Below are 26,270 nucleotides of genomic sequence, written 5' to 3'. Positions count from 1 at the left end.
CTCCAATTGACTCAAATGATGTCAATTAGCCTATCAGAAGCTTCCAAAGCCATGACATCATTTTCTGGAATTTTCAAAGCTGTTTAAAAGCACAGTCAACTTAGAGTATGTAAACTTCTGACCCACTGGAATTGTGATACAATTAATTATAAGTGAAATAATATGTCTATACAACTGTTGGAAAAATTACTTGTGTCAATCACAAAGTAGATGTCCTAACCGACTTGCCAAAACTAAAGTTTGTTAACAAGAAAAAATAATTTTAATGACTCCAACCTAAGTGTATGTAAACTTCCGACTTCAACTGTAGGTGCCCTACTTTGCAAGGCATTGGAAAACCTCCCTGGTCTTTGTAGTAGAATCTGTGTTTGAAATTCACTGCTCGACTGAGGGACCTTGTGTGGGGTACAGAGATGAGGTAGTCATTCAAAAATCATGTTAACTATTTGCACACAGTGAGTCCATGCAATTTATTATGTGACTTAAGCACATTTTTACTCCTAAACTTACTTAGCCTTGCCATAACAAAAGGGGTTGAATACTTGTTGACGCAAGACATTTTTTATTAATTTGTAAAAATGTTGATGTCAATTAGCCTATCAGAAGCTTCTAAAGCCATGACATCATTTTCTGGAATTTTCGAAGTTGTTTAAAGGCACAGTCAACTTAGTGTATGTAAACGTCTGACCCACTGGAATTGTGATACAGTGAATTATAAGTGAAATAATCTGTTTGTAAACAATTGTTGGAAAAATTGTGTCATGCACAAAGTAGATGTCCTCACCGACTTGCCAAAACTGTAGTTTGTTAACAAGAAATTTGTGGAGTGGTTGAAAAACAAGTTTTAATGATTCCAACCTAAGTGTATGTAAACCTCCGACTTCAACTGTATATCAGATTCAAAAATGCAAAGAATGCTCTTCTTCTTCTTCAGTCCTTTTTGTTTTTTCCTAGCATTTCCTCCTACAACCTCACTGAAAGCCTCCTGTGCCCTTGGTTGTAACGCAATAGGTGTATGGTTTCAGGTGCGTGTGTGTGTCTTTTGCTGTGTTTCTGTGCCATTCGACTCACTTTCTTGACTTTACCTCCATCTTTTCTTCTATTCTTCATATTGATACAGTATACACCTACCCTCCTCTATTATTTACTGCGTTCACTGCTTTCCCCCCCCCACTTACACATTACCTCCTCTCTTTTTGAACCTCAGTCTTTCTTCACCTTTCTTTACCCTCTGTGTTTGTAGAGGAGACCCTGTGCAGCAGCCTGTGATGTGACTTCAGTCGAGCATCATGCTGGGGTGATGTGCAGCATACATTTGTTAACACCTGTTGGGATATCAAATGCATGTGAATAATAAACATACTGGCACCTGGAAGTCATGTTTCTAATAACTGGGACGTTTGACCGCTGACTTATTTGACGTGAGAAAAATCAAATATATACATGAAAATAATACATCAGAACTATTATGACATTGTCTACCATTGTCTGTTTTCTGTATTCAACTTCGATGAGGGTTGGTGAACATACTGAGTGCACCCTATCTATTTCTATGGTAAGGCATGGCATTGGTCAGATTCTATGCTAATGTCGAGGGGGATGGGCACTAGGCATGGCTGGATGTTCTATGCACCCCATGAGATGTTACCCCATGTGGCTTGACTAAGGCTGCCTGGGAAGTTAAGCATGGCTATAACTATGCAGAGCGGCTTCTCTCTCTACTGTCTATCGGTTTCCAGGGGAAATGGAAGGAAGCCTGTGATGTGACTTCCGCTTTTAGACGTTAACAAGGCTATACTCCCTCTGAACTCCTCCACATTTACTGGATTGGTTGAACAGTGCAGAAGAGAACCTCCCCCGACAACCCCCCCCCCCCCCCCCCCCCCCCCCCCCTCTCCCCAGAATGTGGGGCCGAATGTGGGGCCGAATCGGGAGGTGGTACTCACTAAGCAAGCAGCGTGACGTCCTTTACAGTGGTGCCGTGACCCAAATCTCCAGCTGCGCTCGGCTCAACGCTGGGGTCGCTGTTGAGTAAGTTTGAGGGGTGAATGTAGCGCATGTGGATGTGTGAAACTTACTCCTCAGCTTGAAGTGTCCCCACTTGCGCCAGCGAATAGCCAGCTTGAAGTGTGGCACTGACCGGTAAGACGCTTCAGGAGGGTGATCACATGTGCTAGCAAGGCAGAGGTCCTGAGTTTGCGCCAGGTATGGGCCGAATCGGGAGGAAGTGGTACTCGTTAACCAAGCCAGTATTTTACATTAGGTTAGTCTGACTCCCTCTTTAGCCTCTCCACAGAGGCAAGAGAGGGGCAGATTCATTATTTAACAAAGCTTCTGACAGCTGGGGCAAAGCACAAGGACAGAAAGTAACTTTTTTTGTGTGTGTGTGTCTATGTGTGTGTGGTCATTTGCATTTGTGTGTGCTCACCCATGTGTATATGCATGTGTGCACAGTGGGCCAGAACAAAGGCCTGACAGTAGACAGGCTAGGCGGCGGTGATGCCTAGAGGAACTGAGAGCGGCCTGGACTGTCAATCACAGAACTGGCAGCCCCGGTGCCTGCTGGCTCCAAATCATCCCCCTGCTCTCTCGTTAACTCTGCAGCTGGATGGACACCAGCTTCTCCTCTGATACTCTCCTGTGTTCCAGTGTCTTGGTAATGTACCTCAGCCAGTGTCCAATGACCACAGCAGTCTCAAAGCCTATTCTAGGGATAAGAAATAATCAAAGGAAATTATATTTTTTTTTAACATATAATACAATTGAACGCATTGAATTGTTCTCATTTCTAATTTTTGTCTGACAAGAAAAATATGCTAATCGTGTCAATTAATTTATGATGCAAAATATATTTGGCTATTTGGTCATTGAATTGAAATCAAAGCTTCAAAGATACATTTTTTTTTTTTTGATGTTCATGAAAATGTGTTTTTTACAAAAAAAACAAAAGGTTAAAATTGAGAGAAAGAGAGAAATGCAGCTCTGTTAGTCAAAGGTAATTAATCGGCTCTCGTCACCCACAAAGGACGCCTGCTAATGAGAGCTTGGCTTGTGATTGGCTGCTGAGGGTTCTGTAGGGATCCACTGCTCTTTTGTGGTGACAATAGGGCCTCAATGCACCAGAGAGACAAAGTGAATGGACAAGTCATTCATCTATGCAAATGCCAGCCAAGACATGACCATAAGCATCCATTAATCTCTCTCTCTCATATATATATATATATGTATATATATCTGTGTGTGTGTGTGTGTGTGACGGACAGCCAACAATGCAGTCCCTCTGCCTTGAGAGGTCAGAGGCAGGTTGTGGCAGGAGAGGATAAATGTCACACCACTACATTCTCAGTCAATTCTGACAGACAAATGTTGTATTCACACTTTTTTTCAATTCCTGATTATAATCACACACACACAACCAGAATAAATATATTTCCAGTACAAAAGACTATAATTCCCACAATGCTCTGTTTCATAGGCATTAATACTCGATGTAAACAGAAGTGAGAACAAAAGTCTGCCGTTTTAGGATTTCTGCTAAAATAATCTCAGATATGGAACAAAGACAGTCTTGCTATATGAATGCTTAATTTGATCTACTGTTAACGTAAGTACATATGTAAACCTTGTTATATTTGTTCTTATTATTGAGTCTTCCACAGTAGTTGGTCGTTTGCTAGCTGGACAAATCATGCTAGCCAACGCTAACGTTAGCTACCTGGCTACAATATCCACTTACATGTTCTTCAGTTACAAACGTCATATTATCATGTCTTCTAAATATTAGATTAAGTGAGCATTTGCATCAATTTGAGCTGAAATTATATTTATTTTTACTGGTTTATTTTTGGTCCACCATATGTCAAGATAATCACAGCTAACCTAGCCACATTCCTGGGTGATTAACGTTAATGTGTGTTCCATGGTTTATCATTAGCTAGCTATAGTACATCACAAGAACAACTAATTAACGTTACAACAACAACAACGACGACGTAACAAGCTACATCTGTCATTGCTGCAATGGCATGTTCTGTCGCTAGTTGACAGATGTTTGGGGTAGGGTTAGCTTAGCTAGCTATGTCAAGAATTTGTGGAAACTAAAGGGATTCTAGCTACAAAAATTGGCTAGGGTGGGGGTAGGCTCACGTAGAGGAAAGATCATTTGACACATCTAAAGCTTTGATGTTTCAGCTCAACATTAAGTATTATTTATCAAAAATACAATAATTTGACTTTGAAGGTATTATCTGGTGCTGAAATGTTTTAATCTTTTTGCCAGTACCTTTGCAAGGAAACTTGCTTTCCAATCTGTTGGTTTGAGACTAAATTCATGTGGTGGAGCAGGCTATAATTTATGATTGCTATATGACATTGATATTGCCTAGGCCTAACCAAAGAGGAAGATTGTGTTAATGGAAAACCTGAATGGTTAGGCAGGAAGTACGACAGCAGTTCTTCCTCATTTTAGACATGTAACAGTAAGCCTAGGCTAGGCGTTTTTGTGTAACACTGAAACCACAGTGCAAACTTCGATAATAACATGAGTGGTGTGATGCCATTGTGGAGTGTTTTGTGTGCTATCTGACCAAAAACTGAGGGGTAGACTACATTTTGTATTTTAGTCATTTAGCAGACACTCTTATCCAGAGTGATTTATAGTAGTGAGTGCATACATTTTCAGATTTTTTTAAATATTTTTTTTCATACTGGTCCCCGTGGAACCCACAGTCCTGGTGTTGCACGCACCATGCTCTACCAACTGGCTACACGGGACCACAGAATCAATAAGTAAGCCAGCTAGCTGGTTCATTAGAAAAGCTAAACTAAGAAATATGTTTTTGGTTGTTGGGTCAATCAGACCATGCCTATTTCAAGCTCATCTTTAAAATAAAAACGTTAAAAAAACTACGTTTTTTCCAGAATATATAGACAAGTTAGCTGGCTAACTCATTGATCTTGCTTTGTAGTATATCCCTCTCATTGAGCCATTTGCTACTTACCTCCAACCAAAGTGGTATCATCAGGACTAGTTATCAAGGAGAGTTGGCCCATTCTCTCCACTGTGTGGCAGAGCGGTACTGTAGCAAACATCTGTTTGGTGTGAAGAAACAGACAGCAAACCAAAAAACATACATACTGTTAAGGTAGAGAATAATACTCAAACTTTTGTAGACTAAAAGATACAATGTCAGTTTAGGGAGTAAATGTTATAAGGGTTACATGGTGAAAGTCTGACCTCTGAAATGAAAATGGATGGCCCTCCCTCAAGCAAAATATATTTGACCTAAACCCTCCCTGAATGCTTGGAAAAACAAGTGACCCTCCCCTATACCCAAAATAATAATTAAAACAATATGGATAGCAGAGAATATGTCTACTATTTGCCCTCACTTCTTTGACTTTTTGTCCTGTTAGCAGTGCAGAAATTTTGATAGTGCTCAGGGCTGCGGGCCAGAAGGTTGTGGGTTCACCGTGGAGAAGAGTAGGGGTGGAAAGATCTCATTTATAGTAAAAACATTGGATGAATCTACCATCGTATTTGCTGGCTTACATTTGTCTGCGTGGGTAAGCATACTCTGTCTGGGTAGGCCTAACTTTTGAAAGTACCAAGCTCAGATTCCTAATGACGCCTCAGATTTAATTATTAACAGGGACAGTTTCTGTAATTTGTGTGGTATTAAAATTACGTAGAATGACGTGGAATTGCATGCCAAATCAGTGTGTCTTGTTTGCAAAGAAACTGTCCCTGTTAATAATTCAGTTTGAGACGTCATTAGGATAATGAGCTTGGTACTTTCAAAAGTTAGGCCTACACAGACAGTTTTAACTGCTGGCTACTCTTCTTCCGTGGCTTAACCCAATGAGAGAAGGTTACAAGTGTTTCCCTAAAAGCTGTCTCGGTTTAAACATTTTATTGTACAAAAAGTGAGTAGCTTAATCAATTGATAGTGACAATTAGATTACTTCCCAAGTAAAGTCTAGTTTTTGTTTCTTTGGCTATAGAAGATTGTAGCTCAGCCTCTGAATGTCAACTAATCAATGATATTCCCATATGCATCCGAGTCACGTCTTTCCTCTGTATTTTACAGCTTGTTTCTAGCATAAAACATTGCGGACCAAAGCACTGTTATACAGTGCCCTCGGGAAACTATTCATACCCCTTCACTTTTTCCACATTTTGTTACATTACAGCCCTTATTCTTAAATGGATAACATTTTTAAATCCTCAGCAATCTACACACAATACCCCATAATGTTTACGCAAAAACAGATTTTTAGAAGTGTAATAAAAACACAAAATGGATACCTTATTTACAGTATTAATCAGACCCTTTGAGCTCAGGTGCATCCTGTTTCCATTGATCTTCCTTGAGATGTTTCTACAACTTCATTGGTGTCCACCTGTGGTAAATTCAATTGATTGGACATGATTTGGAAGGGCACACACCTGCCTATATAAGGTCCCACAGTTGACAGTGCATGTCAGAGCAAAAACCAAGCCATGAGGTCGAAGGAATTGTCCGTAGAGCCCAGAGACAGGATTATGTCGAGGCACAGATCTGGGGAAGGGTACCAAAACATGTCTGCAGCATTGAATGTCCCCAAGAACACAGTGGCCTCCATCATTCTTAAATGAAAGAAGTTTGGAACCACCAAGACTCTTCCTAGAGCTGGCTGCCCAGCCAAACTGAGCAATCGGGGGAGAAGGGCCTTGGTCAGGGAGGTGACCAAGAACCCGATGGTCACTCTGACAGAACTCCAGAGTTCCTCTGTGGAGATGGGAGAACCTTCCAAAAGGACAACCATCTCTGCAGCACTCCACCGATCAGGCCTGTGACCAGACGGAAGCCCCTCCTCAGTAAAAGGCACATGACAGCCCGCTTTGAGTTTACCAAAAGGCACCTAAAGACTCTGACCATGAGAAACAAGATCCTCTGGTCTGATGAAACCAAGATTGAACTCTGGCCTGAATGCCAAGCATCATGTCTGGAGGAAACCTGGCACCATCCCTACTGTGAAGCATGGTGGTGGCATTATCATGCTGTGGGGATGTAATTCAGCGGCAGGGACTGGGAGACTAGTCAGGATTGAGGCAAAGATGAGCGGAGCAAAGTACAGAGAGCTCCTTGATGAAAACCTGTTCCAGAGCGCTTGGGACCTCAGACTAGGGCGAAGGTTTACCTTCCAACAGGACAATGACCCTAAGCACACAGCCAAGACATTGCGGGAGTGGCTTCGGGACAAGTCTCTGAATGTCTTTGAGTGGCCCAGCCAGAGCCCGGACTTGAACCCGATCGAACATCTCTGGAGAGACCTGAAAATAGCTGTGCATCCCCATCCAACCTGACAGAGCTTGAGAGGATCTGCAGAAAAGAAATGGGAGAAACCCCAAATACAGGTGTGCCAAGCTTGTAGCGTCATACCCAAGAAGACTCTGGGCTGTAATCGCTGCCAAAGGTGCTTCAACAAAGTACTGAGTAAAGGGTCTGAATATTTATATAAATGTGATATTTCAGTTTTTTTATTTTTTATTCATTAACAAAAATTTGTAAAAACCTGTTTTTTACTTTGTCATTGTTTTTTCCCCAATCAATTTTAGAATAACACGGAACCCAAACCGGCTGCGCGCGTGCGCAAATTTATTTTGTCCCCCTACACCAAACGCGATCACGACACGAAGGTTCAAATATCAAAACAAACTCTAAATCAATGACATCAATTTGGGGACAGGTCGAAAAGCATTAAACATGTACAGTATATCACAAAAGTGAGTACACCCCTCACATTTTTGTAAATATTTGAGTATATCTTTTCATGTGACAACACTGAAGAAATGACACTTTGCTACAATGTAAAGTAGTGAGTGTACAGCTTGTATAACAGTGTAAATTTGCTGTCCCCTCAAAATAACTCAACATACAGCCATTGATGTCTAAACCGCTGGCAACAAAAGTGAGTACACCCCTAAGTGAAAATGTCCAAATTGGGCCCAATTAGCCATTTTCCCTCCCCGGTGTCATGTGACTCGTTAGTGTTACAAGGTCTCAGGTGTGAATGGGGAGCAGGTGTGTTAAATTTGGTTTCATCGCTCTCACACTCCCTCATACTGACTGGTCACTGGAAGTTCAACATGGCACCTCATGGCAAAGAACTCTCTGAGGATCTGAAAAAAATAATTTTGCTCTACATAAAGATGGCCTGGGCTATAAGAAGATTGACAAGACCCTGAAACTGAGCTGCAGCACGGTGGCCAAGACCATACAGCGGTTTAACTGGACAGGTTCCACTCAGAACAGGCCTCGCCATGGTCGACCAAAGAAGTTGAGTGCACGTGCTCAGCGTCATATCCAGAGGTTGTCTTTGGGAAATAGACGTATGAGTGCTGCCAGCATTGCTGCAGAGGTTGAAGGGGTGGGGGGTCAGCCTGTCAGTGCTCAGACCATACGCCGTACACTGCATCAAATTGGTCTGCATGGCTGTCGTCCCAGAAGGAAGCCTCTTCTAAAGATGATGCACAAGAAATCCCGCAAACAGTTTGCTGAAGACAAGCAGACTAAGGACATGGATTACTGGAACCATGTCCTGTGGTCTGATGAGACCAAGATAAACTTATTTGGTTCAGATGGTGTCAAGCGTGTGTGGCGGCAACCGGGTGAGGAGTACAAAGACAAGTGTGTCTTGCCTACAGTCAAGCATGGTGGTGGGAGTGTCATGGTCTGGGGCTGCATGAGTGCTGCCGGCACTGGGGAACTACAGTTCATTGAGGGAACCATGAATGCCAACATGTACTGTGACATACTGAAGCAGAGCATGATCCCCTCCCTTCGGAGACTGGGCCGCAGGGCAGTATTCCAACATGATAACGACCCCAAACACACCTCCCAAGACGACCACTGCCTTGCTAAAGAAGCTGAGGGTAAAGGTGATGGACTGGCCAAGCATGTCTCCAGACCTAAACCCTATTGAGCATCTGTGGGGCATCCTCAAACGGAAGGTGGAGGAGTGCAAGGTCTCTAACATCCACCAGCTCCGTGATGTTGTCATGGAGGAGTGGAAGAGGACTCCAGTGGCAACCTGTGAAGCTCTGGTGAACTCCATGCCCAAGAGGGTTAAGGCAGTGCTGGAAAATGATGGTGGCCACACAAAATATTGACACTTTGGGCCCAATTTGGACATTTTCACTTAAGGGTGTACTCACTTTTGTTGCCAGCGGTTTAGACATTAATGGCTGTGTGTTGAGTTATTTTGAGGGGACAGCAAATTTACACTGTTATACAAGCTGTACACTCACTACTTTACATTGTAGCAAAGTGTCATTTCTTCAGTGTTGTCACATGAAAAGATATACTCAAATATTTACAAAAATGTGAGGGGTGTACTCACTTTTGTGATATACTGTATGGCAATTTAGCTAGTTAGCTTGCTGTTGCTAGCTAATTTGTCCTGGGATATAAACATTGAGTTGTTATTTTACCTGAAATGCACAAGGTCCTCTACTCCAACAAATTAATCCACACCTAAAACGGCCAACCGAATCGTTTCTAGTCATCTCTCCTCCTTCCAGGCCTTTTCATCGTTGAACTTATATGGTGATCGCATCTAAACTTTCATAGTATTACCACGACAACCGGCAAAACAGTTCGTCTTTAAATCACCCACGTGGGTATAACCAATGAGGAGATGGCACGTGGGTACTTGCTTCTATAAACCAATGAGGAGATGGGAGAGGCAGGACTTTCAGCGCGATCTGTGTCAGAAATAGGAATGACTTCTATTTTAGACCTTGGTAACGCAGATGCTCGTTGGTGTGCGCGAGCAGTGTGGGTGCAATAATTGAATAACATATATTTCAACATTTATTTTGCAACGATCGCGCATGCTACGTGTCCGGTCTGGTCAGCATGTTAGGCTGTAACCTAACAACGTGGGAAAAGTACTTTCCGAAGGCACTGTTGATCACTTTATACAATTGGATCCGTTTTAAGATGACAAGGGGTAGGCCTCTGCTTTTTGCCATTTTCTTTAATAAAAGGCAGGCTTATGGCACCCTCTCATACCCCCTCAATTAGAGTCTTGGATTTAACTTAACAGCCCTTCACTGACATGGAGGTAGGCTATTTAAAAAGTGCACGGTGGGTGGAGTAATTGACCGACCAAATCTATGGACATATCAGCCTATAGCCTAATTCTGTCTGTCAAACAGGTAGGCCTACCTTTTATTTCTTAAATAGGAAGAAATAGGCTCCAACACAAAGCCCTCTTGTTCAAATGAAGATTGAAATGAATTATGCAATTATTGATTGTGCCGCAATGCTTCAAGTTTCAGAACCACAGTGTAAGTTACTTGAATCTGGCTTATTGTGAGGTCAAGAACTCAATAACATCATGAGCAAGAAATATATTGTTTTTAATAAAATCTATTATTGTAATAGCAAGCTATAAAGTTGACTTCGATCCATCCCTTAGACAGATACATTTGCTTATTTGTGAAGAATTTGTGAAGAAAAGAAAGGATATGCCCAAGATTTTACTACTAGCACTCTTGAAGATCAATGGGGAATCTTTTTCTGTCTTGCTTTTCTAACTCTTGCCTTGTGTGTCTTTTTGTTTCTTTTCCGAACCCACAGGTCCTGTATGTGGCTGGGCCTGTAGCCTGCGCTGTGTTGAGCACGACCTCCCGAGCCAGGCGGGCTTCTGGGGCCTCTTCCCACAAGCCACACCCAGCCCACTGCTCCCCTGACCCACTGTTCCCTATGCTAACCCTTCTGAGCATGTTTTACTATATCTGTCTGCGGCGCCGGTCCAGGAGCGGAACTCGGGGTGAGGCGCTGACCAGCAGGCGGGCTGTGGAGTCAGGCCAGCGGGCCACCCTTCCCATCAGCGTGGAGGTGGAACAGTATGCCAAAGGTATGAACATTCACCTGCTATTGTGCCCTTGAGCAAGGCACTTAGTCCAACCCCTTAAAATAGCTCCAGGTGTGCTGCACTGGAGCTGACACTGTGCTCCTCCCAAAATGTGTGTTTGTGTGCTTTTGTCTGGTGGATTGGGATCAGATGGACTAACCTTATCCTATCCTATAGAGGTGCTGGACTTCAGCTCCCACTACGGCAGTGAGAACAGCATGTCGTACACCATGTGGAACCTGGCCGGCATGCCCAACGTCTACCCCAGCTCTGGGGACTTCACCCAGACGGCCGTGTTCAGGGCCTACGGGACGTGGTGGGAGCAGTGTGCCAGCGCGCCTCTGCCCTTCCGCCGCACGCCCAAGGCCTTCCATAGCCAGGACTACATCGAGCTGGCCTTTGAGGAGCCCGTCTACCCCACAGCTGTGGAGGTGCTGGAGACCTACCACCCGGGGGCCATTGTCCAGATCATGGCCTGCTCCCTCAACCCCTTCTCTCAGAACCCTCCCACAGACGTCAGGTAAGGACCAGTGGTGGTGTGGGACTCGGGTTGTAGAAATGTAGTTTGACAAATCTTCTATTGTAAAATCTCTGCTTTTCATCCATAGCCACTTTCACACCTTCCCTATATACCACCCTGCATCCCACTGCTGGCTTGCTTCTGAAGCTAAGCAGGGTTGGTCCAGGTAGGTCCCTGGATGGGAGACCAGATGCTGCTGGAAGTGGTGTTGGAGGGCCAGTAGGAGGCACCCTTTCCTCTGGTCTAAAAAAAAAAAGATCCCAATGCCCCAGGGCAGTGATTGGGGTCTTTCGAATGGGATGTTAAACGGGTGTCCTGACACTCTATGGTCACTAAAGATCCCATGACAATTATCGTAAGAGTAGAGGTGTTCACCCCGGTGTCCTGGCTAAATTCCCAATCTGGCCCACATACCATCACGGTCGTCTAATCATCCCCAGCTTACAATTGGCTCGTTCATCCGTCCTCCTCTCCCCTGTAACTATTCCCCAGGTCGTTGCTGTAAATGAGAATGTGTTCTCAGTCAACTTACCTGGTAAAATAAGGGTAAAAAAAATATATACCGTAAAACTCAAGTTAATAGCCAGGGTGTTCGTTTACTTCAATCTCTCAACACAACCGGTGCGTATTATAATGAGACAGGCTTCTATTTGAGTCAGTCGTCTATTTCCTTAATGCACACAGCGTTTGCTCAATACAATTTTGAAAAGACTATCATATTGTTTATTGTGACCATTATAATAACAAATCTATCGCAGGTCAGACTTGCAAAGACTAAGCTGCCTATCATACACCCCAATTTCGCCATTCAGCACCATGGAGAGCGGTACCGGTAATCACAAGCCGTGTTTTCGTTTTGGTGGCGCCATGGCTAGCAACGATGACAGCATTTTTAAAGAATGTTTTTAATGCACATGACCGTAAGAATATCAAAGCTGTGTCCATGGTAACCTCAAACAATTCATTTTGACCCAGCGTTTATTTGAAACAGGCGTTTATGTGCTGAAATGTGTGCCGATACCCGACTATTAAAAGGGACAGGCGACTATTTGAGACACCGTTTAATTTGAGTTTTAGGCATCAGGATATGTAACAGACTAGTGTGTGTGTGTGTGTGTGTGTGTGTGTGTGTGTGTTTACAGTCAGTATTTGTGTGTGTGTGAGCAAATTAAGGACTGAGTGGGCATAGAGTGAGTGTGCATAGTCTGCAAAAATGTAATACAAGGTTCAATGCAGATAGTCCATGTAGCCATTTTGTTATCTGTTTAGCAGTCTTATGGCTTGGTGATAGAAGCTGTTCAGGAGCCTGTTGGTGTCATACTTGTTGCTCCGGTACCAGTTGCCGTGTGGAAGCAGAGAGAACAGTCTATGGCTTGGGTGCCTGAATTCTTTAACAATTATCCGCGCCTTCCTTTCACACCGTCTGATATAGAGGTCCTGGATGGCAGGGAGCTCGGCCCCAGTGATGTACTGGGCTGTCGGCACCACCCTCTGTAGTGCCATGCGATCGAGGGAGGTGCAGGGGTCAAACCAAGCAATGATGCAGCCAGTCAAGATGCTCTCAATTGTGGAATATAGTTTTTCTATGAATTAGTTAATAGACCAATAAGATAGAGTTCCAAACCTCTCTGCCAATAACAGCTAGTTTTCAGTTTCCCCCTCCCCACTCAGACCACTCTGACAGTCCTAGAAAAATGATTGCTTGAGAAACTGCTCTTTGCTAAGAAGCTATTTTGTTTGCTATCAATTAAAATGGTCAGAAGTAATCACAGTAAGGTACTTAATTGTTACCCAGAAATGATTTGATATTGAGATTAAAACGGCTGCATTGGACCTTTTTTAAAGTCATGGGTGCACATTTTTTATGTTATTTTTTACATATGGGTAGTCCTGGCACTCTAACCCATGCCTGGCGTTGCAAGCGCCATGCTCTAATAACTGAGCTACAGAGGACCACAACGGAATTCGGGTTTGTACTCTATGGGCTGGTTTCCCGGACACAGATTAAGCCTAGTCTCGGAATAAGAAGCACTTTCACTTAGATTCTCCATTGAGCATGTTTTATTCGTTCAGGACTAGGCTTAGTATGTGTATGGGAAAACTGCCCTAAGTGAATGTCTCAGATTTAAAGAGTGGTGAGTGCGTGTGTACCTCCTGAGAGGTGTACCTCTGTCTGTCCCCAGGTGGGAGGTGTTGTGGGCTGAGGAGCCCACCAAGGTGCTGACCCCCCAGGCCAGGCAGTTCTCCCCCAGCATCAAGCAGCTGAGCTTCCCCACCAACTTGATCCGCGTGGAGGTCAACAGCTCCCTGCTAAAGTACTACACGGAACTGGACGCCGTCGTCCTGCGCGGCCAGAAAGAGAGGCCCATCCTCTCCCTTTATAAGATGCCCAGGATCGACATCTGTGACCTGAGTGACAGTGATGAGGAGCTGTCTGACCCGGGAGCCTCCTCCAGACAGGCCGGGGATGGCAAGCACATTAACCTGGGGAATGGATACTTCGATAAACTGCCCTACGAGGTAGAGAGAATACGCTATTAGACACTCACATATACTACAACACTCGTATATGGCTGCTGGATGCATTTTCTGTCCACGAAACAGCAATAGTTGCAGGACAATTGCAAGATGCTGTTTTCCAAACAATTCTCACTTTGGTTTTAAAGATGGACTATGTAGAAATCGCTCCGCCATTTCCTGGTTGCAAAAATGTGAATAGTTCGCCTGATTTCAGTGTATGTGACTAAAACAAGCAAGTATAGTTTAGAGAATCATTGTACCATCTAAACCGCTATGAAAAATATTTTCCATTACCAGAAATATTGTATATTCAGCTATTTGAAACTGGTGTACAAAACTGAAAGTAAAAGATGCAGAAGTGAAACTTAATGGAAGCATAGAAATAGCACACATAGAACAGATATAATGCTTCTTAGATGTGCTTTTAATGAGAATGACAGATCTATAACGTGATATCGATTTTTTAAAATGTGAATTCGGTCGGGTCGCCCAAAAAGTGACATATTGCAGCTTTGAGTGTAGTCCTATCTACTGAAAATGTTTATGCTTAGGATATCTTGGGCAGTTTTTGCACTTTGCGAGGACTTAATTGGACAAAAGATATCTCCCATAGACCTAAACATACTGGCTTGGACCCATGGAGATATTTGATATTATGCTTAGTAATTTTCATGTCATAAAGACATGTCATATTTTCTAAGACAAGCTTAAAAACACTGGCTATTCTCTTGGTTTTAAGTACTACTCCCCAAACCGCTGCCATACTCCTCACAACCTGTGTGTGTGAAATACAATATAGCTATTATCTGCTTGCTGATACCCTGTTGAACACACAGTGTATTGTTTATTCACTGCACACATACACACATCTATTCTCTCTCTACCTCTGTCTTACTGAGAGAAGCACACATCCATATTAGACAAACAAGCAGATTCACTGCCACAAGAATATTGCTTTGTGTGTGTGCCACATACACTTTTTTATATTAATCTGCTCTGCCTGACATCATCCCTTCTGTTTACATTTCTCTTGCTTTCTTTCTTGCTTTCCTTATCTCTCTCTCTTCCTCCATTATTTATCTTTCTCTCTCCCTCTACCCCCTCTCCCACCATCCTCCCTTCTCTCTTATTCTCTTTGTGTAATTCTCCCTCCCTCCCTCTTCCCCCTGCAGTTGATCCAGCTGATAGTCAGCCACCTGACCCTGCCCGACCTGTGTCGCCTGACCCAGACCTGTAAGCTACTCCACCAGCACTGCTGTGACCCCCTCCAGTACATCCAGCTGAGCTTGCAGCCATACTGGGCTCGCCTCAGTGACACCTCCCTGGGCCACCTGCAGGGCCGCTGCACCCTGCTCCAGAGACTCAACCTCTCCTGGACCGGCAACCGCGGAGCCCTCACCCTCACTGGCTTCAGCAGGTGAGTTATGGGGGTGGGGGGGCTAGAGGATCTGGACATTTGTGGTTCATTGGTCTCTGTCTTCAGTGTGGCATGTGTGTGCCCATCACTTCCGTTGATTTCAGGGTGAGGAACCATCTGTGTAAATATTGGACTATAAATTGTACCTTTCTGTATTTTACTTGTGCTAAAATCTTTATTCTACTGAGCCATTTACTTTATGTTCATATTCTTACCTTTTATTATTTATTGGTGTTGCATTGTCGAGAAGGAACCTGCAAGTAAGCATTTTTTTGTTGGACGGTGTATACCATGTGTATCCCGTACATGCAACTAATAAAACTTGAGACTGAAAGTAACATAAAGTTGTCAAATCCGGAACTTCCCTGTTAATATTGTGTTGCCACGCCACAACACAGGTCTGACTTCCTCCCCCTCCTCCCCCTCAGCTTCATGAAGGCATGTGGCGGGAGCCTGGTGTGTCTGGAGCTGTCGTGTTGTCACTTCCTGAGTGAACCGTGTCTGGAGGTCATCTCCCAGACGTGTCCCGGGCTGCAGGAGCTCAACCTGTCCTCGTGCGACCGCCTCCACCCCCAGGCCTTTACACACATCTCCAAGCTCACCCAACTGCGCCGGCTAGTGCTCTACCGCACAAAGATAGAGGTACAGTGCCTTCTGAAAGTAACCCTTGACTTATTCCAGATTTTGTTGTGTTACAGCCTGAATTCAAAATTGATTAAATAACAATTAAAAAAACACCCATCTACACACAATGCCCCATAATGACTGTGAAAACTTTTTTGCAAATGTATTGACAATTAAATACAGAAATATCTAATTTACATAAGTATTCACACCCCTGAGTCAATACTTTGTAGAAGCACCTTTGGCAATTATTACAGCTGTATGATTACACCAGAGTCTTCCTGGGTAAATATTTAAGCGCTTTCCACACCTGTATTGTGCAACATTTGCCCATTGTTCCTTTCAATATTCTTTAAGCTGTGTCAAATTGGTTGTTGATCATTGCTAGACAACCATTTTCAGGTCTTGCCATATATTTTCAAGTAGATTTAAGTCAAAACTGTAACTCGGCTACTCAGGAACATTCACTGTCTTCACTGATTTTGCCTGTGCTTAGCTCCGTTTTGTTTTTTTATCCTGAAAGACTCCCCAGTCCTTAATGATTACAAGCATACCACCACTATGTTTGAAAATATGGAGAGTGGTACTCAGTAATGTGTTGTATTGGATTTGCCCCAAACACAACACTTTGTATTCATAACAAAAAGTTAATTGGTTTGCCACATTTTTTGCAGTATTATATTAGTGCCTTGTTGCAAACAGGAAGCTTGTTTTGGAATAGATTTATTATGTACAGGCTTCCTTCTTTTCACTCTGTCAATTAGGTTAGTATTGTGGCATAACTACAATGTTGTTGATCCATCCTCAGTTTTTTCCTATCACAGCCATTCAACTCTAACATTAACTGTTTTAAAGTCACCATTGGCCTCGTGGTTTCCTTCCTTTCCGGCAACTGAGTTAGGAAGGACGCCTGTATCTTTGTAGTGACTGGGTGTATTGATACACATTCCAAAGTGTAATGAGTAACTTCACCATGGTCAAAGGGATATTCACTGTCTGCTTTTTTTCTTTTTTTTACCCATCTACCAATAAGTGCCCTTCTTTGTGAGGTATTGGTGTCTTCAATGTTTGATGCTGTGATACTTGGGGAATAGCTCACAGATTAGTAAATCATAATTTGGTTGGTACAGGCGAGCACATCCGTGCCAGTGGTCAAGCTCGAATGATTGCTCTCTGTCTCTTGGAAATAGTTGCAGTGTTTAGCTGTATATAGTCAACTAACTAGTTGCTTGTTTTGTCTTGTTTCTACCAATGTAATTATATGGAAACTGCTTGCTATAGCCAGCTAGTTAATTAGTTAGTCTGTCAGGCAAGAAAGCAAGAGTTGATTGGAGGAGAGAGAGAGTGTGTGTGCGTGCATGTGTGGAATGGGAGGCGTGTAGCTAACTTTATCACACAATTTATTATGGAAACCCCTTATTAGGAAGAGAGTATGTGTATAGAGGAAGGAAGAGCAAGACAGGGAGAGAGATTATGTGCCTGACTACAATTGTATCCTATTTGTTGCTCCTCTCCTCTCCCTCTGTTACTGTTCTTCTAGGTCAGTGAAAGTGAAGGAGGTGATGTCGAGAGTCAGGGCTCAGCAGTAAAAGGCAGGGAGGAATAGGAGTTTGAGATAATTGGAGGGATAGAGATGTGAAGAGGAGGGAGCAAAGAGTGGAGGGAGAGGGAGCACACCCGAGAGGGGAGCCTACACATCCATGGCGTGTCTGCCTTAAGTCCCACTATTCACCCTTGTTACCACACAGCCTGGGCCTAAAGTGACAGTGACGTGGGTTTTGGAGTTTTTTTAAAAAGTAGTACGGACTTCTATCTGTTCCAGAGCTTGTAATGGATTACAACTAGAACAATGGCGGGGTTGACCATCTTGACCAACTGAGGAGGTATTACAATGTTGGACGCACAGGTAGAAAATGGTGGAAGTATGTGTTTTGGGGGATGCTCAACATTGCCTTCATAAGCGTACATGTTATGGGGGATCCTGTAAAGGCCCCTTCCCAGAAAACACAGGCGCTGGTCCCTGAAGGCATTCAAAATGCTGCTTGTGCATTCACTTTGATATTGCTACAGTGGCAGGAAGAGGGGAGACGAATGTGGCACCAGGGCGTGTCGACCGAGTTGCAACTAATTTGAAAGCAGGTGAAGTTTGAAGGGCACAAGAGAGGACGCAGTGCAAAAAATGGGAGATATGTAGAAACCTCCTTTTGGGTGCTCTACGTGGTCTATGCCACTTAGCAGGATGGGGCCATGCTTCTAGAAGTTCCATGTTGTAGGCTAAATGCAAACACTAAAGTGACAGTGTGAAATATGAATTTGTCCTACAAGTCTTTTGTCTCTGAACAGTTGTTGTGTTTTGTATATTCTCTTTTTTCCGTCTCTATCTAATACTTGTTGCATTCACTGAATTGTCAAAGGAGGCTACTATTTCTACATTTTGTGTCAGCCCGGGTCTGAACTAACACTTATTGAGCGAGGTTACCTACATTTTGAAATACTGTAGTCTCTGAATAGTTGTTTGCATTTCAACATTGTTACAGAAGTAAGAATCATTGTCAATCAAATGGATTACTTTGTGTGTGTGTTTTGAAAAAGTTTCTGAATATTGTCCCCTGATCACATTTTGGATAATTTGATTTATTCATATGTATAATAATATTTAAGTATGGGTTGTGCTTGGTACATTTTTAAGTGAGTAATTTAGTCAAATGTACTGCAATTTTAATACTCTAGGGTTTTTTGTTGTGTTGAGTGTTAATCCTTTTTTGATAGTGTCTTTACACAATGGAAGACAATGAGTGTTATTCCTATTGACATGAATGTGTTGGCATAGTTTTAAAGAGCACAACCTATTCTTTAAGTTAACTTGTAATTGTCATTTTGTTCTTTGTTTTTGAGCTATGTCTGTTTGTTTGAAATGTGTGAGAATGAGCTTTATCTTGAAAATTCTCAGTAATCTACAGCAGCATTCTATAATTATATTGGGGTTTAAAGGGTTAAACACTGTTGCACACTGAGTGAGTACATGCAATTTGTGATTTGTTAAGCAAATGTTTACTCCTTTACTTATTTTGTCTTGCCATAAACAAAGGGGTTGAATACTTATTGTCTCCAGACCTTGCAGCTTTTCATTTTTAATTATAATTTGTAAACATTTTGAAAAACATTCCACTTTGACATTATGGCGTATTATGTGTAGACCAGTGACAAAAAATCTCAATTCAATACATTTTAAATTCAGGCTGTAACACAACAAAATGTGAAAAAAGCAATGGGGTGTGAATATTTTCTCAAGGCACTGTATGCTAAATAGGGATGCTAATCGGTTAGCCACCAAAAATGCATTTGACCGGTCATGCTTATCAGTCTATAGGTTAATTTGCATAATTTACTGGAATTAAATTGGCAAGTGTGTATTTTCGTTAGCCATAATCATGTATCTTACTTATCACACGCGCACGTCATACAGAGCCTAGTCTGAGGTGCGGAATAGCCTATCAACTGTCAGACAGCTCGAGAGCAGCTCCTCAAAAAGCTGGTAGTCTACTGGAGTGAAACAACCTTTTATAAGCCCAGTCATTGCGTAACAAATAGCACACGATTGCATTTAGAATTGTTAACTGTTTTGATGGCCACAATTTAAAAAGAGTTCCAATTTGTATTTCTCAATCTCAACTCGTAATTAAAGTGAGCCTCCCATTTGCCATTCGAGTGCATTGGCTATAGTCAACGGTAGGCATGCTATCAGCGCGTCACCCACCACTTTGCAATGTAAGCATGAGGCAGTATTTTTTTATATATTTTTTTAACCTTTATTTAACTAGTTAAGAACAAATTCTTATTTACAATGACTGCCTACCCCAGCCAAACCCTAACCCGGACGATGCTAGGCCAATTGTGCTCCGCGCTATGTGACTCCCAATCACGGCCGGTTGTGATACAGCCTGGAGTCGAACCAGGGTCTGTAGTGACGCCTCTAGCACTGAGATGCAGTGCCTTAGACCGTTGCGCCAATTGTTTGAAACCTGAAAGTTTTACTTCCCTGTAACGAGGAAAGTCTTACCCTGCTTCAAAGTAGCCTACCAAAAATCCAACCATAGAAATGTGGAGGCAATTCTTTTATGAAGACTTCATGCCATTAAACAGCATTTCTCTCTAGTTCTATTGGTTTTCATATCAACTTTCTTTGATTGTCCAGAAGCCAAAGGAACGGTCCTAGTCATATTAGCAACCATCCTAGTTGTCGCTATTAGATTCCCACTCTTTCTACATTTCTAACAGAGATTTGAATCTGTCACATTAGGCGCGCTGTTAAGAACAGTGATGCTATTGCTCCTTTGTTCCGGTGTGGCTCAATAGGTAAGAATGTGGCAAGAGCATTTTATTTATTTTTTTCACAGGAAAGTCATTCTGACACTAGGGTCTCTTTTACAGATGAGCACTGCGTAAATGCATCAAACACATACAATATACAAAATTACAAACCATATTAAGAAAAACAGACCCATTTATCAACATAGAGGTCTCCGATCATTACTCTGAACTAACCAAGGGGGACCAGAACATCTCATTTCAGAGAGCTCTGTAAGTTGTTCCACGTGTTATTGACTGTACGTTTTGTTTATGTGTAACTGTGTTGTCGTTTTTTGTCGCACTGCTTTTCTTTATCTGGGCCAGGTCGCAGTTGTAAATGAGAACTTGCTCTCAACTGGCCTACATGGTGAAATAAAAAAAATTATAAAAAAAAAACAAAATCAAGGGCGCAAAAAAACAAAAAGCAGCTTTACCCAACTGTGGAGACCGAAGGGGCGTCCAGTGTTATCCAAGCCTGAGACCGGGTTTGGTCATTTGTATGTCTAAATTGAATTAATGATAGATACATACGACGTTTCTGTATGAGTGCTTTGTAGATAAACACAAAGAAATGCTGCCCTCTCCTTACATACAGAGAGGCCCAATCAATTTTTTGATACAAAACACAATGGTGAGTTCTATAACCATCACCAGTAATAAACCTAAGGGCACAATGGAAAACAGCATCTATTGGTTTAAGTCTAGATGCTGCTGCATGCAATATCCCCATTATCCAAAATAGACATAAGTGGCCTGGGCAATTTCCTTCCTATTAACAAAAGTTTTTTTCCTGTTAAAGAAACCAACCTTGAACTTCAACATCTTCACCAGCTCAGTGACATGTTTTTTAAATAACAGTTTGTCATCAAGCCAGATACCAAGATATTTGTAGGAAGGAACTCGCTCAATTTGTGACTACTGTTCATACTAGTAATTACAAATTCTGTTAAATCTGGGTTATGGGACCTAGAAAAAAAGCATGTGTTTTGTTTGAATTTAGTACTAGCTTTAGATCCAATAGTGTCCTCCGCAGTGAAAATCAGACTTCAAGTGTGAAAAGGCTTGGCCAACCGATGGCGCAATGGAACACTGTTTCATCTGCATTTTACAGCATTACCGATGTTATTTATATAGGTTGTAAACAGTAGTGGGCCGAGTATCGAACCTTGGGGCACCCATAACTTAAGCATGATGCCGGCGTTAAGGTTGTGGATTCATTTCCCATAGAGATCACATACTAAAAATGTATGCACTCACTGCATTGTCACTTTGGTTAAAAGTGTTTGCTGAGTAGCATATATTGAGATGATGTTCTAACACAAGTTATGCCTTATTTTTAGGCTAATGCACATGGGTATATTGGCGGTGTATGGGTTAAGAGGTAGTTGGGTTTCCTATTAGATGCATGACCTGTGGATGGCATCATTGTGGTTTACACATCATTGTGGTTTACGTAGGACTAATTCTCTGCTGTCATCATTTGTAATGAACTCAGAGCTCGGGTCACTGTTCTCGCCCAGGCTTGCTACAAAACCTTACAGAGCATTTCTGAGTGTTGTTCTCATGTTTCAGCCTTTTCCTAAGGCCGACACCATACCGTAGTTTTTCCAGTGCAGTGTGGTTGAGGTGTAGGCTTTCAGGTTGTTTACTGCAGGCAGTCTGAGCAGGCTGTGTGTGTCTGCAGTCCTATGTGTCATCCAGCCCTGTTGTCTGTCATTAAGCTGTCACTGGTATAATTAAATAGTTCTCTGGCTGTCTATAGGCATAAAAAGAGACCACAACACACACACTCGAAACACACAAGCGTACGCGTTCGAGATGCTTGCTAAAGTACACGTCACACACACTCAATTACCATTCGGTGGCATGTTGACAGTTCCACATTGAAATCTCACCTCTATCCCTGTCGAGCAATGGTGGATAGGTGATAAGCAAATGTGTTTTTTTAACGTTTTGAAATGTTATACTACCCTAATACTGTTGAGTTGTGTGTTTGCCCGACCAAGTCATCTTGGAGAGATATTGAATAACATGGGCAGACCTGTTATTGTAATTTCTGAAGTGACACCTTTGACACACATTCCTCAGTCTCATTTTACTGTGTGTGTACAAAAAGGGGTGCAATCATCATATTTTGGGTGAGTTGATAGAAACTTAACTCAACTTCGTGACATTTTCTCTCTCTTGCTTTGTTTATGTTGCTGCAGCAAACAGCCATGTTGAGCATCCTAACGTTCTGCATTGAGCTGAGACACCTCAACCTGGGGAGCTGTGTGATGGTAAGATGCCCCCCACAAATGCGCTCACTATCATACCCTTCTCTTGCGCCAGATAGACATTTTAGGATCAGCTTAACTCCTAACCACAATCAAAAATCATGACAATTGATTCAGTCATTCTATGTTAGCTAACAGCCCTGAGGTCACCACCCCAATGTTCTCCCTGCAGATAGACGACTATGACGTGGTGGCCAGCATGCTGGCTGTCCGCTGCCGCTCACTGCGCTCCCTGGACTTGTGGCGCTGCAGAAACCTGACGGAGCGTGGCCTGGCCGAGCTGGCTGCAGGGTGCAGACTACTGGAGGAGCTGGACCTGGGCTGGTGCTCCACACTGCAGAGCAGCTCGGGCTGCTTCCAGCACCTGGCCCGCAACCTGCCGTGCCTGAGGAAGCTCTTCCTCACCGCCAACCGCACCGTGTGCGACTCGGACATTGAGGAACTGGCTGCCAACTGCCCCGCACTGCAGCACCTCGACATACTGGGTGGGTACTACCTTCCCCTTTCTTTCTTAATCTATCTCTCTTTCTCTCGGTCTCTCACACAAGTTTATATAAAGTCATTTTATGTTCACACCCGATATTTGATATAGTATTTTACTTGGAGCATTTAAAACACAGTATTCACTATTATTTGTCTGTAATTGCCTATCTGATTAATCTATGTATTTCTGAGTGGTCACATAAATGTTGCTCCCTCATGTGGTATGTTTGTGTTGTTGATTGACAGGCACCCGGATGGTAAGCTCCTCTTCCCTGAGGAAGCTGCTGCAGGCGTGTCCTAAGCTCCTCCTCCTGGACGTGTCCTTCTGCTCGCAGGTGGACGCCCGCATCGTCCAAGAGCTCTGCGGACTCTTCCCCAACGTGGCCATCAAGAAGAGCTTTACTCAGTGACCTCACTCAGCCCCACCCTCACACAGGAGCAGTGACACAGGGACACCAGGGGGAGGTGCTAATTTAGACTAGCAGGGTAGAGTAGTACTGGATTTCCAGTGGGTAGAATGAATGGGCCTAACGGTTGAGAGCACTGAGGCCTATTGTAATGTGGACTGAACGGTTAGGAGTGTTGTGTTGTGGTGCCCTGAGCATCAGCTGAACACCTCACCCACACCTCAACACAGTCTCCTCGTGTCAAGCCGCTGAATGCAAGAAAGAGTCTTAAGAGTAAAACTGGTTGAAATCAGGGTCACGGCTGCCAAAGCCGCTAGATTTCATCGTTGGTCAGCCTAGTAACTGACACATCTGGTGGCTGCTTGTCATCTGTCCCGCCCCTCCTGTGACGCATTTTGTAAAATGGGTGACCTCAATGTTGCATCTGAATCTGAAATCTCAGGGTTTTTATTTTGTTCATATTGTTTTAATTTGTTTTATTATTATTTTTCAGCGAAACATTTGTCCTGTTTGATTTCCACTGCCACAGTTTGTTCTGAGACAACGAAAATTATGGGAGTTCAGAAAAATTGGCACTGATACTGAGACAAAACATTTTTGGGGTGTATTTGATGTTGAATATTGTGCAAATTGTATGATTGTAAAATTATATCACTATCCTTAATTATTTATTGATCTTGTAGTATATTATTGCACATCTCCAATGCTACGAAGCATTTCCTTTAAACTGAGACTCAGCGATACGAGCAGCAGTGTGAAACAAAGATATTGAGGAATAAACGCTATACAATAGGCTGTACTTGTGAGCACCCACATTCCCATACAGAGCATCTTCGCATGTGCATGGGAGGTCGTTTCACTCTCCTGCAAATGTGACAGTTCAGGGGCAACTACTGCGGAGTAGATTATCCTCTCGCTTCACTATCTTTGTTGTTGTGGATATCGGCCTGATATGCAGCTACTGACATTTTTATAGCTGAATCTACCTTTATGCAAAACTTGAAGTTTCATTTTGAGCACATGCTAGCTAGTATGTTAAGTATTTTTGTGCCTTATTTTCATGACTGAATGTGGTGTCCATGTGTGTCAGTGATTTGTAATGCTTTGCTTCCTGCCCTCCTACCAAAGTTACTAGCAAATCCCAGGTCCCTCACTATAGCTTTATTTGACCAGTGAAGAAACCCATGCAGATCTGTCATCTTGATTGACATATGCAAAGCCATATTTATTTTAAACAGAATCTTATCTCCATCTTTCAATTCCCTTTTTATTAAGTGGCAGTTATGGGAATGTCTGCTTGTTGGATTACATTTTCTTTTATCTTTGGGAACGTGGTCTGGTCACACTCAAATCACTAAAGTAACCTGCACAGGCAAACTATTGAAAAACATATTAATGTTAACACTCGTACAACAAACACACACAATCTGTCATCCTGCTACACAAATCTAGTTCCTCTCCTTTGTCCGGTCACTAGTTGACCAAAGTCACCACAATTTTCACCACATTGTAATGCAACTTTTATTTAAAGGCATTTATTTATGTGGACCTGCTATTTTTGCAGTGATTGACCTTTCCCAGTTAGTTTTGGATGTGTGTGTGTGTGGTCGAACTTTGTGCCATTTGTAAAAACTTTAGTAATGTACCCTTAACTAAGTGTGAATGTCAGGTGTGGTGTCATCAAGACTCGCTGGCAAATAACCGCTCTAAAGTATTGAAAAAGGTTGCACCTCTACTACGACGAAACTGGGTGCGTTAATTTTAAATAAACTGAAGGTTGATGACTGAGACCTCGTATTTATCCCCAACTGTATATCCATTGAAATGCCAGGTTCGACTGCCTTGTATTTATGGCTCATAGTGTACGTTGTGTTGACATTACCCCACCTTGTTTTGATCACTCTTTAAATAGAAAGGTGCCATACAGTGTTCTCTGGCTTGTCCCTGTAGGAGAATTCTTTTTGGATCCAGGTAGAACCTTTTCACCCAACAACGAACCCTAAAATGACAAGTTTCTTTAGATGAAAAAGGTTTGATGTACAACCCTTTTTTCCCCCTGAGGTGCCTTTATCATGAGCGGTGACTCAACAGAAATAACTATATTGAAGTGTAGGGGTGGAGTCTTCTTGCCTTACGACTCAAACTGAATTTTTTCCCCGTTGCTCTTTTGTTTGCTATGAACTTCAGTCTGAGGTTGCCGTGATTGAAGTAGTTTGTGGTGATGTCAAATTGAGGGGTGTTGTACCAAACAAAGTGATCGGATCATCTCTAACCAATCGGAGTAACAAAGCCATTGACACATTTTCAAACCTCTGCTTTACCCATAGGCTTTACACGTGTGTTCTGGCTCTTGCTCAGTCCATCGGTTTCTGGGACCAATCAGAACGGTTAGAATGTTTTTTCCGTTCTAGAAATTGTCATGGAGTTACTCAGATCCAGACTCATTGCAGAGAAGAAACTAATGCCCGTGGGCGTGGCAAAACATTTGGCCAGAGCAAGGAGTTTGGGTAGCTAGGCAAAGGGTAATCTTGTGTTTTTGGAACAACTAGAGGCCATTAGTCAGGTTGACTGGAAGTTCAGCATTAGCCTTAACCCTCTGCCGTTTTACTGCCTATTAATACTACAGGGAGAAGTGACATTCTCTTGTCTCCTTAATTGCCTTTTAATAAATTGTTTGTGCCCGGTTTAATGATGTATATTGTGGCCCTGTAATTTGCCCTAATGATGGAGAACGAGGCGGCTGCCGGTGAAGTATTCATTTGGACTGC

At 42.8% G+C, this 26,270-nt stretch overlaps 1 protein-coding gene across 1 annotated transcript; it reads left to right on the top strand.

The window, feature by feature from the left end:
- The first annotated feature begins 3,478 nt into the window (after positions 1-3,478).
- On the top strand, positions 3,479-25,293 carry LOC120048259 (F-box/LRR-repeat protein 4-like). Its single transcript, XM_038994098.1, has 9 exons — positions 3,479-3,604; positions 10,629-10,908; positions 11,083-11,425; positions 13,609-13,945; positions 15,118-15,362; positions 15,791-16,004; positions 22,544-22,615; positions 22,785-23,097; positions 23,342-25,293. Exons 2-9 carry the CDS (start codon positions 10,755-10,757, stop codon positions 23,503-23,505), a joined length of 1,842 nt encoding a protein of 613 aa, XP_038850026.1. The 5' UTR covers positions 3,479-3,604; positions 10,629-10,754; the 3' UTR covers positions 23,506-25,293.
- The last annotated feature ends 977 nt before the right edge of the window (positions 25,294-26,270 follow it).

Source organism: Salvelinus namaycush, chromosome 5, assembly GCF_016432855.1.
Source record: "Salvelinus namaycush isolate Seneca chromosome 5, SaNama_1.0, whole genome shotgun sequence".
In the NCBI taxonomy this organism is placed as follows: Eukaryota; Metazoa; Chordata; class Actinopteri; order Salmoniformes; family Salmonidae; genus Salvelinus; species Salvelinus namaycush.
Note: the sequence above shows the minus strand (reverse complement) of the source record. Positions and strands in the feature narration are given on the sequence as shown.

What these genes read in the sequence shown, in the direction of transcription:
- LOC120048259 (XM_038994098.1), top strand. Translation starts at nt 10,755, where the DNA reads ATGCTAACCCTTCTGAGCATGTTTTACTATATCTGTCTGCGGCGCCGG. An exon ending in AACCCTCCCACAGACGTCAG is followed by an intron (nt 11,426 to 13,608) that starts GTAAGGACCAGT and finishes GTCTGTCCCCAG; the next exon opens with GTGGGAGGTGTTGTGGGCTG. An exon ending in TCTACCGCACAAAGATAGAG is followed by an intron (nt 16,005 to 22,543) that starts GTACAGTGCCTT and finishes ATGTTGCTGCAG; the next exon opens with CAAACAGCCATGTTGAGCAT.